At 39.4% G+C, this 12,255-nt stretch overlaps 1 protein-coding gene across 2 annotated transcripts in view; it reads left to right on the forward strand.

The window, feature by feature from the left end:
• LOC111853774 (kinesin-like protein KIF16B) overlaps nucleotides 1-12,255 on the forward strand; it is a 49,438-nt gene that overhangs the window by 19,687 nt on the left and 17,496 nt on the right. For both annotated transcript variants that reach the window (XM_023831063.1, XM_023831064.1), the window contains exons 7-12: nucleotides 473-615; nucleotides 1,062-1,230; nucleotides 3,747-3,878; nucleotides 4,126-4,301; nucleotides 4,454-4,519; nucleotides 5,164-5,223. In XM_023831063.1, coding sequence (XP_023686831.1) covers nucleotides 473-615; nucleotides 1,062-1,230; nucleotides 3,747-3,878; nucleotides 4,126-4,301; nucleotides 4,454-4,519; nucleotides 5,164-5,223 — 746 coding nt within the window. The remainder of the gene's footprint in view (nucleotides 1-472; nucleotides 616-1,061; nucleotides 1,231-3,746; nucleotides 3,879-4,125; nucleotides 4,302-4,453; nucleotides 4,520-5,163; nucleotides 5,224-12,255) is intronic.

A 12,255-nucleotide genomic window follows, 5' to 3' on the forward strand; every position in this document is an offset into this window, starting at 1 on the left:
CCATTTGGCTGGGAGGGTGCAAAAACATGGACTGTCTGGGGGGTCCCCGAGAACCGGGATGGGAAACACAGCATAATTCCTGGGTGTGGGACAAAATTTATTTCAACTGGGTTCCCCGCATGAGGATCTGTCTCTCCAGCCCCTCCTCCACTGGCTGGGCCCAGGGCAACTTCCTCGGTTGTCCCCCACAGACACCGGCCCTGGTTTTAATAGTACCTTTTGATTCCTGGTTAATTTACAATTCCAATTTTCAAGGTTTTATCCTGCATCATTTTTAGTCGCAAGTCATTTTCTTACCTAACATGCAGCCATCTTCTGCTATAGCCAAGGTTGTCTTTTTAATATTTATATGAAATCAGGCATGTTTGCTTTGTAAGTGGCGTTTGTGTTTTGCTCCCTGTGTTGCTTTAACCATTATATGCGCAATATGGTTGGGAGTAGATGCCATTCAGATTCCCACACTGTGACCCAGAACTATCGAAGCACCTGGTGCAGAACTACTGTGACGTGGAGGAACTGATGAAGGTCGGAAATATGAACCGCACCACGGCCAGCACGGGCATGAATGACGTCAGCAGCCGCTCGCACGCCATCTTCACCATGAAGTTCACCCAGGTGAGCTTCCTGCCGCCTGTCAGCTGTGGTTGCCTGCTTGTTGGCCTGAGCTTCTTTCAAGTTAAACTAGTCTAGGGTCTCCTTGGCTATACGTTACTTTGGGGAAATACTCAAGTGATTTAGTATCTTTTGCTTTTGTACTTTGAGCTTAAAAAATGTAAAATGCTTGTAATGAAAGAATGTTCTGTATTTGTAAGTTGTGCTTCACTGTTACAACATTTTAGTCTTTTTCTGGAAAGCCAATTCTCTGGTTAAAACTGTCTGTCTGTTCCTAACAGATGTCTCCTGTATTTCTTGATGGAAATGACCTGTAAGAACAATGTTCTTATGGCTCAGACACGGCCAGTATAAATGCTAGATAAAAAGGGAATGTTTTTTGAAATACTTGGTGTTGCACTTGTTTTAAAGTGGTGCTATTTCGTGATCATGTGGTTCTTTGCCTGCAGGCTAAGTTCGGTGCCGAGATGCCCTGTGAGACCGTGAGTAAGATCCACCTGGTGGATCTGGCGGGCAGCGAGAGGGCAGACACCACCGGCACCTCCGGAGTGCGGCTCAAGGAGGGCTGCAGCATCAACAAGTCCTTGGTCACGTTGGGCAATGTCGTCTCTGCTCTCGGTACCACTTCTCCTTGTTCAGCAAAGGTTCTTGTATCAGGCAGATTTGGGAGATTTTAATTTTCTGAATGGTTGAATACCATGTATGAAAAATAACAACTTGTAATACGTTTTTTTGCACTTGTTTTAATCCTTTTATACACATGAACTAGTGAATAAATTCAATGGGGTGATGTTGGATATTTGATACCACATACTGTACAGTAAGAGTTTGCAAAGAAGACTGGTGGAACAAATGGAAAGACGACTAAAGCGTGTCGCTCTGTAGACGTGTGCAGGAGCTGCCACATGCATCACAGAATGCTTTGCTTAATTTTCTGTTGTTTTTAGTTAATTTGGTGTTATGTTTAATAGAAGTGCCATTACTTAACAGTACAGAAAAAAATATCAGATCTTTGTCACATCAGTAGACACTTGCACAATACATGTGAGTGAAAAGTCCCAGTAGCGACAAAATATCGGAAGTATACAAAAGTGGTAAAGAGCATAAATAAATAGTATTCAAATTTAAAACAAATACAATAAAACACAATGAGCAATAATGCTGTAATTACTACTAGATGCTGTGACAGTTGCATGACCTGTATGACCAGTGCAGTATGGTAACACAGCCATGAATATGAGTATGAATGTGATGTAGATGTGGGTAAGTTCAGCGTTCTGATGGTCGGGTGGAAGAAACTGTCCTGAACCAGCAGGCACTGGGACAAGATACCATAGTGCCATCTGCCTGACGGTGGCCAGGGATTGTGGTTTGGCTGACTGGGCACTGCTTAAGTGTGCTATATAATTTTTCATTCTACACATAGCGTAGTATGTGGTATTGTGACAATGTTTTCAAAAGCAGTGCTATTCTGGTATTTTGAAATCTTGTCTATGCAATTTACTGACCCTGCTTCCCCCTGGAAATATTAGGCCTCATTCACCAACCGTTCTTACAAATAAATTTGTTCTTAAAGCCCACATACGCACTTTTTTATGAAGATTCTGACATTCACCAATGTTTTCTTATCTGAATTTGTTCTTAGCTAAGAACATAATCTACGCACACTCTTGACCATTCATATGCCCATTTGTGTAATGATAGTTTGTTCAAAATAATCGATTTATAGCAGTTTTGTTCATTCTACAGTTCATAAAATGATAGTATTTGAATAATTAATAAAAGTAAAATATAAAAATTTTTACACTTTTAAATTATTTATTTTCATGGTATTAACACCGATCATGTAGATTATAAATAGGTCTGTTTCTGCGCATTGGCCGTGTTATCAAAATGGCATTTCTGTTACTACTTGAAAAGCTTGCCAATCGTGCTCTGAGAATGGAACGTATGTTTGTAGATCATTTAGATTTATTTGGCACACAGCGTTCACAGAGAAGGTGATATTTTTCCATGTATCAGCTTTCTTGGGGGCTTTGTATCCACTGGTTACGCTACTAAATAACATGTGTCTATTTGCATTTACCTCCTGTACAGTAAAATCCAGTTATAACGGACTTCAAGGGACCTGGCAAAACAGTTGTTATATCCAGAGTCCGTTATGTCCAGAGTTGCTGTATGCCCAGAACACAACTACAGGACACCATTTACTCATGCCACACCCCAGCAGACACACTTGTGGTATAAATTATTATATTGTGCATGTAGTAATCCAACTTTACCTGAGCAGATGCGTGACTATTAATAATCCCGACTACGTATCTGCGCTGGATATCACCGGCACGCCACGCACCTTGTCGGCGGAGCCTGTATGTCCTTTATAGCCGAACATAACTACAGCTAAAAGAGGCCCTGGGGACTAATTTGTTTGTCCATTATAAGCAAAATTCCGATATATGCGAGTCTCTATCCGATGCTTTTTCTGCATGTTCTTAAAGGCGTACAGCCGGGACCAGCGGACTTCGTCCGCTATAGACGATATTCCGTTATAGACGATATTCCGTTATAAGCAAGTCCACTATAATGGGATTTTACTGTATTATTACTTCTACTTCAGCATTACTGAAGTTTTTTTTCCTCTTCGTGCCAAGCGGCTCACAGGCTGCACGTCTCTTCACCATTTCTTGCACACGGCCCTACAGTCTCATGCCCTTTTATGGGAAATTGCAGGGCGTTTCCCTCTGCTAATTAGGACAAACTGGCACGCGCTTTCAGTTACGAAGACGTGGGATTCACCATTCTTAAGAACAAAAGTGCAAACAATTCTGCTACTTAAGAACACACCATGAATCTGACTTAGGTTGTTCTTAACAAATTTCGTAGGAACAAATTTAAGAGTATTCTTAATAAGATATTGATGAATGAGGCCCACTGTTACCAAGATTTCTAAATACAGTTGTATACCCAAAATAACGCCGTATACTATATTATCGTGATACCACCCAAGCCTCATTTTGCAAAAATGTTGCAGCTAATTGAATTAATCTTTTAGATCTAATGCATTAAAATTTTATGTTAGACAAGCCTTCAGTGTCTTCTGTTGTCTTTTCTCCCCTCTCTTCTTTGGCACACAGCTGACCTGTCTCAGGACAATGTATCTGCAAACTCAAAGAAAAAGCACATTTTTGTGCCGTACAGAGACTCTGTGCTGACGTGGCTCTTGAAAGACAGTCTGGGGGGTAACTCGAAGACCATTATGATTGCGAGTAAGTTTCAGCTGACATGAACTTATCCTTAGCTGTTCGAATGCATACAAAGAAATGTGTTGGAGACTAGTGTGGGTCTGCTTGGTTCAGTTGATGGAATAATGTGTTGTTGGGATGTATGTTTTGCATTTCTTTGAATTTGTTTTTTTTTTTGTTTGTTTTTTTTTTTTTTTAGGAAGTTTGAGGAGCTGTTTTTTCTTTTTAAACTTGTTGCACTATATGAGTATATAACCTTTTGTGTTTATAGCGATTTCCCCAGCAGACATCAACTATAGTGAGACGCTGAGCACTTTACGGTATGCCAACAGAGCTAAAAACATAATCAACCAACCTGAGATCAATGAGGACACCAACGTCAAGCTTATCCGTGAGCTACGGGCTGAGATAGCCCATCTGAGAGAGCTGCTGGTCCAGGGGAAACAGGTTTGGATGGTCTTTCTGCTGCTGTGGCTTGCTCATAATCGAATGTTAAAGATGCCAAAGCATGACATTTTGACTATATATTAAGAACATGGTAGCTCATGGAGATGAGAAACAGTTGCCTAAGCTTTCATACTTTTCTGAACTTTCTACAGATTGCACTTCTGGACTCGCCCACAGCTTTGAGTATGGAGGAGAGACTTCATGAGAATGAAGCCAGAGTGCGTGCCTGATTTTGGGGGCTGTTTCTTCATTCTGCTGAGAAGTGACTTGGGCCTGGTATCGTGAACCAAAACTTCTTGCTCAGCTAGATAACTGAGATTTTAAGGTAGTATGGGTTGAATTGAATGAAAATGAAAGGAAAGTCCATTTAATACTGGGGTACCTTAAATCCAACAAGTTATCTGGTTTAACAAGAAATCTAGGTTCGTAATATGGGACTCTGGTCTTCTTGACCTTTTTTTTCCCCTTAACATGGAAAATGCTTGCCAACTTCAAATGCCGAATATCTAGGTTTTTTTTTCCTTATTCAAGGAAGGTAAGGTTGGAAAAATGTTTATTTTATTGGTGGCGGAATGAGAAAGTGAGCATGTTCCTGGCATAGCATTTGAAACAAGAGCACAAACGCGCTCTAATGAGCATTTGGTGATCTTGATCCCAAACAAACCCCCGCCCGCAGGAAAAAACTGCTTCAGACAGATGAATAAATTCAACAGTTTTAAATATCTGTCAAAAAGTAGGGAAAAAATTCTTTCAAAACTATTCTTTTTTTTTTCCAAATTTTAATCTGTAGACTGTTTATAGGTCTTATTCTGAAATCTAAGTCTTTTCTGGCTCCAGTAAAGACTCTCATTTGCTTTGGCAGGTAATGGAACTAACAAAGGAATGGACAAACAAGTGGAATGAAACGCAAAATATACTCAAGGTAAGCCGATACATGATGCTTGGTATGTTGCATTTTATTGGTATTATATTATACCTCCTGAGGAAGTTCAGCTTATTAATCTGATTCATTTATTTTTTTGTACATTGCGAGGCTGTCAACACATAGCTGTTCTCAGTTTATGCTTGCTAGATGAATTTGTCTTCTGATATTTAAGGATCTGCTGGGCATATTGTGTTTTTACGTGGCATGCTTAATACCATGATACTTAATGATACATTAAATACAGTCTTTCAAAATTATAACGCTAAATACCATGACACACATGTGATTAGCTTTGTAGTCTAAGTATCGACAGAAATGAGTCGCCAAATACGTTTGATAAGGCACTTTTCCCCCGCCCACTGTGGAGAGACACTGTGCTGCTGTTTACTCCCTATGGTGCTTGTCAAGTTACTCGTGGTAGATGCGTTCTCCGTGTGTCGTGTGTTTAGCGGAGTGCTGCTCATTTCTGCCCAATCCGCTGATGTGTTGCTGATGGGTAATCTGGTGATTACATTGCCCCATGTGATATTTTCAGATGCTTGCCATTAACTGTCAGAATTCAGTCTCAGTTTAATAGATGCTTCCTCATTCCAAGCACTCCCATTTCCCCTGTGAAACCACTAGATGTCACTGAAGTACCATGGAAATAAATTGCCCACTGCAAGGCTTTGCTTTCTTCTTCTTAGAAAGTTAGTCTGTATAAAACTGGCTGACGGTTTTTAACCTATAAAATAGGAGTAGTAGTGATAGCAGATGTAGGGGGTCGCGGATCGTGGTTTACTTCACCTAGTGCCGTTTTATTTGGGAGAAAAGCAGTGCTGCCATTTTCTCTAGTTGTACTAGGTACATAATGAACATGCTTTTTTATTTTTTAATTTTTAATTTTAAACACACACATATTACCATGGGTAAAATCAAGTAAACCCCAGGTGCACAGCTCTTAAATCACCATTCACATATTGCTGAGCATTTATGCTTTTCCCAAGCACTAATGATTGCTTTTGGTTACACTCTAATGGTACTTGGGTACAACATACTTTCTTATTACATCAAGCAATTTCTGGAAGCAAAAATTTTGCTTCTTCTGATCACCAGCCCCAACCTTCTGGAAAAAGCCAAAATGTAGATGTTTTTGCAGCTGGGGGTTCATGGTGAGGCACCCGTTAGTGGGGGTGCAGTTCTCCAGCCAGCCTCAGCTCCTGATGGCGTTGTTGGACTAATTGACTGGAGTCTCCTCATGTTGCATGTGGTGTTTTCCATTGAAATCGCAGGAAACCTTACTGAAATTTTAACTTCCAAAACCTGCATGACTGGACCTTTGGGACTGGAGTTGGGCATGGTATGTATGGGTGTGTATACATTAAAGATTGTATATACATACTATATTCCCCAAGCAGGAAAGCATTTCATTATATGGCAGAGATGCCCAACTCTAGTCCTAAAGGTCCTGTGTATGTGTGCATGCAGTACTGTGCAAAAGTCTTAGGCGGTCAAAGAAAATGATGCTTAAATGATCATGTTGGTGTAAAATTATCATATTATGTCAGCTTATTACACGGCTCTCTGAAATGCTTGATTCTGATTGGTCAGTTGAGACATTTGCAGGTTCGTTCTTTTCAAATAATGACCACTCCAAAGTAATAACGCATAGCCGGTACTACTTGTATGTTTAAAATCAGTCTGCGCCAACAAAGATTATTGTTTAAAAATGTTAATTTAAAACAAATATGTCAATAAAATGTTTCAAATTTATATTCATGTCCAGTTTTTTTCCTTATGTGGCAAGTAGCCGTGTAATAAGCGGGATAATGTACAGGCAGCCGGTAGCCTCCGCTTCGCGTCGGGTCCTGATCACACTGTCGGGGCTTATTTCTGCGATAACTACCGGCTGCCTGTACATTATCCCTTACTTAGCCATTTCAAAACCTCTCCTAGAATCAACCCAGGATTCGTGGCGACTGTCAAATACACCCATGTATTTTTTGAGTCAACCGCAAGCACACTTTGGCTAATCAATACCTCACTCTAAATGGCTGGTGTTCCCCTGAGGAGAGGCTTGGAACCTGAAGCAGTGTCCATCTAGTCATCCAGCTAGATATCAGTAACTTTTTGGAGAACAGAACAGAAGAAATTCTATTTTTTGTTACTCTTAATATATGTTCTAATGTTAATTAAATTTTTTGTGTGTGTGTTCTATAACAAATATACATTTAGGGCCCAGACAAATAGCTTTAAGTGTTTCCTTTGACTGCCTAAGACTTTTGTACTGTACTGTGTATATAAAATGTGACATAAATAATGTTCTGTACCTACTGCCAAACAGCCGACACCGATGCCATGACTGGCTTCTCAGTGATTCTTAGGCAAATTCTTAGGCAGTCAAAGAAAATGTTTAAAGCTATTTATCAGGGTCATATGTATGTGTATTTTCCGTTTTACCATTACCATTGTATGAAAATTAATAGTTACCAAAACTTAAAGAAGTCTGTCTGTTCTCCTAAAGGTCACTGAGATCTTGTTGGATGGCTAGATGAACACCGCTGTGGTTCCCAAACCCCTCTTCTGGGGCACCTCATCCATTCCACACATTTGTTCAATTTCACCACCAGCTCAATTAATTAAAAAATTAAGAAGTTACATGACTGAGGTATTGATTAGGGCATCAAATACATGGGTCTTTTAGATGGCAAGTACATATACTGGGGTTTTGAAGTGGCACGTTGACAGACGTAAGATCATAGTTTTATGCAAACTGGAAGGTCACGTTAAACATTAATTTCTTTGACAGCCTAAGACTTTTCCACAGTACTGTAACGGTTACCTTGCTCTTGGTACCTTTTTACTGTGTTTTGAATAGGAATAATTTGTATGTCTTATATTGTATGTTTCATGAGGTTGTTTTATTGTAATGCTTTTTTCTAGCTGGCCTGGCACTGACAAGGATGAACAATTGTCGAATTGAGCTTGTGTGGATATTTGTAATGCTCCGGTGCCAAACAGTTGTTAACCTAAACAAGGGTACAGTATAACTTTGGGTTGAGCATTGGGAGGGTTGAGGTCTCCACCCATTTAAGGGGGTCCAGGGGGTTGTATTGGCTGGTTTTGATTACTGGGGGGGTTACAACCTCCCATCCCCCATAATGTATGCCCGTGAACCTAAACCTATATTTTAATTATCTTAAAATGGACAAAATCAATATAATCATGACAGGCAGGTCATTTTCAAACCTGGAATGGTCTAATTAATAACTGGTTTCCTTCCCCAGTGAGCTGAGCAGGTGGGATCCTAAACTAGCATTGTATTCAGTGTTCTCTGAACCATTGATTTGTCTCTCTTCGGGTGAAGCTTGGGTGGTCCTCCTAGTGCTGATGCTTGTATGTATGTATGTATGAATGAATGAATTTTACATTTATATAGTGCTTTTTTAAGACACCCAAAGCATTTCACATTTACACCACCACTGTTGACGGTCAACAGTACGCTCAACACAGTAGCAGAGGTGGCAAAGGGCCAGCAGAGAATTCACCAATTAGATACAGGGGATGATTAGGAGGTCAGATTTGATAGGGCCACAGTGGCCGTTTTTCCACATGTAAGATCTCTGGTTTCCCCACGTTGGGGCATGATCTTGCATTTATCTGTATGCCTTTGCAGACCTTTTTTTCACCGGATTTGCTTGCAGTCACCCTGACCCTAATAGGGGAGTCATTATAAATGGATTGTTTAGCATTTATAGTTGATTAAATGCTTCAGTTTTCATTCATCCTGCTACTGAAATGGTTTGAAGCTTTTCTGAAGTACTTATTAATTGATGGGTGCAAAACCAGGGCCCTTACTGTGAATATATATGTTGTCTTTTAGCCATAAGTCTAGGTCCTAAATATATATGTTGCCTATACAAAGATATAGGCATATATTCTCGAACTCATTAGAACTCGAATTTCTTGAAAGTCGAACAAACCAGTTTGACTTAGAACTCGATCTGAATATCAGAAGTCGAATCGTGAACGCTGACCTAATATAAATTGTATGCGCCAGGAAATGAGTCATACTACAATGCAATTCTTACTTGAATGCCTTCTTCACAGACTGGACGATTAACCAAATAAAGCAGCGCAACATTACAATAACTAACAATAAATAAACCACTAACTTACGTGTACCAAATTAACTGAAAACCAGTTCTCACCGCTTTACATGATATTCGGGAGAAATAGCAGATTACGCATCAGAACTGCCTGGGATACAAACGTCATGCGTGTAACTAAACTCTTCAGCCAATAAGGGCAAAGGTGTGTCCTCACAGAGGCAGATCCAGTTTGTGCAGCCGGGTGAGAGGTCACAATGCATCTAACCACAATGCATTGCGTCAGGATCAGAATGGGTTTCTTTAAGCCAGCGCTGTAAGCAAGTCGAACGCACCCAATGACTGGACTGGGGAAACAAACTGAAACGCGGACTTAATACAGAGGACTAATGACAACAACCAGAAACAGCTGATCACATGGGAATCCCACACAAGGTTAACGAGGGGGCGTGGCACACGGAAGGAGCGGATGATCGAGGCAGGACAGGGATAATGTTGGGATAAGATCTTTATCGTTTTGGAAGCCATTAAGAAAAAAATGCTCTTGTTTTATCCTGTTCATTTTGTGTTTAAATGCTAAAAAAAAAAACATATTCAGGTGTAATTTTGGGGGGCTGGGAACCAATTAATTGATTTTCCATTATTTCTTAAGGGAGTAATTCGATCAGAACTCGAACTTTTTAGGATTCGATCCAGAGTCCAGAACGGATTAAGTTCGAGAACCGAGGTACCACTGTATCTCTATATGTAGCATAAATTATTTCTGTAGATCTACTCATCTCCCTATGATCTATTGAGGGACGTAATTGTAACTCCTTGATTTGAATTGCCACATGTGGTGAGCCATTCAGCAACTATTTATTACTATGATGGATACTATGTTGAAGAAACCTTTGTGTAATCTAGTTTAACTCTTACTGTGTTGCAATTTATTCAGATTCTGCCCTTGGGCAACTTATCAACAATACTTGGACGGCTTTAAGTTGGATACTCAAATCTGAGTATGGTGGCAGGCGGTGGGTTATTGTAAGTGTATTTTTTTCCCATCATTCAATGCATTTGTAAAACTAGATGTGGGGATTTTTTTTTGCAGCGCTTCAGTTTTAAACTCTGCTACAAAGTCCCCCTGCATCACAGCTCTTCCAAATGAAGTGTTTTAAAGCCGCTGTTAAGAATACTGGTAGTTCCTAGCACCGATACGTGCAGAATTTTTCTGGATTTACACCCATTAGTACGGCTGTGTATTCAGCAGGAGTGACTTAAGGTACTCTCCTCACACAAAGGGCTCGACACACCAAGTTAAAAGCCTGTGTCCTATTACTTGTTGGCTGTATCTGCACTTTTGTTCCTCGGTCCCATTTAGTTGAACCTGCATTGTCTACAGTCATGCTTCGCTCATCACTCTGCTCTCTGAATGAATGAAGTATCGTTCATTAGCACTGCACCATTGGCTATCATGTATAAGAACGCTTTTACCCTTTGGTATGGTGCTGTAAGAATAATATTGATGTCCTTCCGTAGAGGTGTAAGTTATAGTATGCAGGTCACTTATCAGATAAGCAACTGCACAATAACTGCTGCAGATTCTGAAATCTAAAACCTTATGTTGTGTAAATATCCATCAATTATCATCAAGAGAACCACTGGCCACTCTTTTTTTTTTTAAATGGTCTGGGCATTTCTAAGTGATTTAGTTTATAATTTTGGGCAAAATATCATACTTATGCAGTTAACTTTGGTCAGTCACGTTTCTAAACACAATAATGTCCCTGTAGAATACTTTGGTTCCTCTGTAATAATGAGTTATGATTTCTTACCTCTTGCGTGAGCTTAAATGATTTGGAAAGATTTTTTATATTGCTTAGAACAGTAGTTCTCACCCCACCCCACAAAATGATATTCTTTCTCATACATAAATTATGAGATAATGTAGTTTCTTTTAAAAAAAAAAAAAAAAAAAAAAAAAAGCTCAAACCAGGTTTCATTCCACAATGTCCAACAACGAACTTTCTCAGTTTATGATATTGCTCTCAAAATAGAAGGCGATGGTCTAAATCAGGGTTATTCAACTCACGGTCCTCGAGGTCCGAGCACTGCTGGTTTTCCAGCCTTCCTTTGCCTGTCAGTCAGGTGTGAAGCCTCTGACCAATCAGAATCAGTAATTATTAAACAACTACCTGGGAGAACTGAAAACACGGCCTGGATTTGGAATCGAGGTCCAGAGTTGAAGAACCCTGGTCTAAATCTAAAACCTATTTGGCAAATGGTTGTAAAATCAGAAGCCTGACAACCATTAAATGTGTGCTTAACTGAAAAGACCCCCATTTTAAGGTATTAGCCTTTAACAAAATTAAATAAATATTGCAATTTATGATATTTTTAACAAAGTAATAAAAATAAATGAACCAAATAATGATTCCTCGTCTTTTCCTCTCCATCAGCTTCCCCACGAGACGTTAACTAAATACTTTGCTGTGGATTCTGGAATGCTTTGTATCATCACATCCAAAACTCACGCTGTTTACAACCAGGAAGGAATAATATTGTCTTCTATTAAATCTTTATTAAAACCTTAATTTTGAAGCACAGTGAAAGCATATTGATTATAAGTGGTATTGTTGTCCTATTATGGGAGGTATTTTCTGCAAAAAATAAAATAAAAATGAAAATGATAAAAAGAAAATACAATCTCCACTTTGCCATTTACTTCCCAAAGTCTGTGCGTAAAAATCCTGCACAAATTAAAATTAAAATGAAATAGCACTATTTGCATTTTAATTTTCCACTCATGTATGAGTCAAATGTGAAAAATTGAAAAATAAAATTAAAAACCCTTTTTGTCTTTTCATTTTCCAATTTGACTTTTCATTTCCTACTTTGGCTTTTCATTTTCAAGTTCACTACATGCAAATATATGTTAATCGGAGCGGGGCGGTGGGCG

Source organism: Paramormyrops kingsleyae, chromosome 20, assembly GCF_048594095.1.
Source record: "Paramormyrops kingsleyae isolate MSU_618 chromosome 20, PKINGS_0.4, whole genome shotgun sequence".
Lineage (NCBI taxonomy): Eukaryota > Metazoa > Chordata > Actinopteri > Osteoglossiformes > Mormyridae > Paramormyrops > Paramormyrops kingsleyae.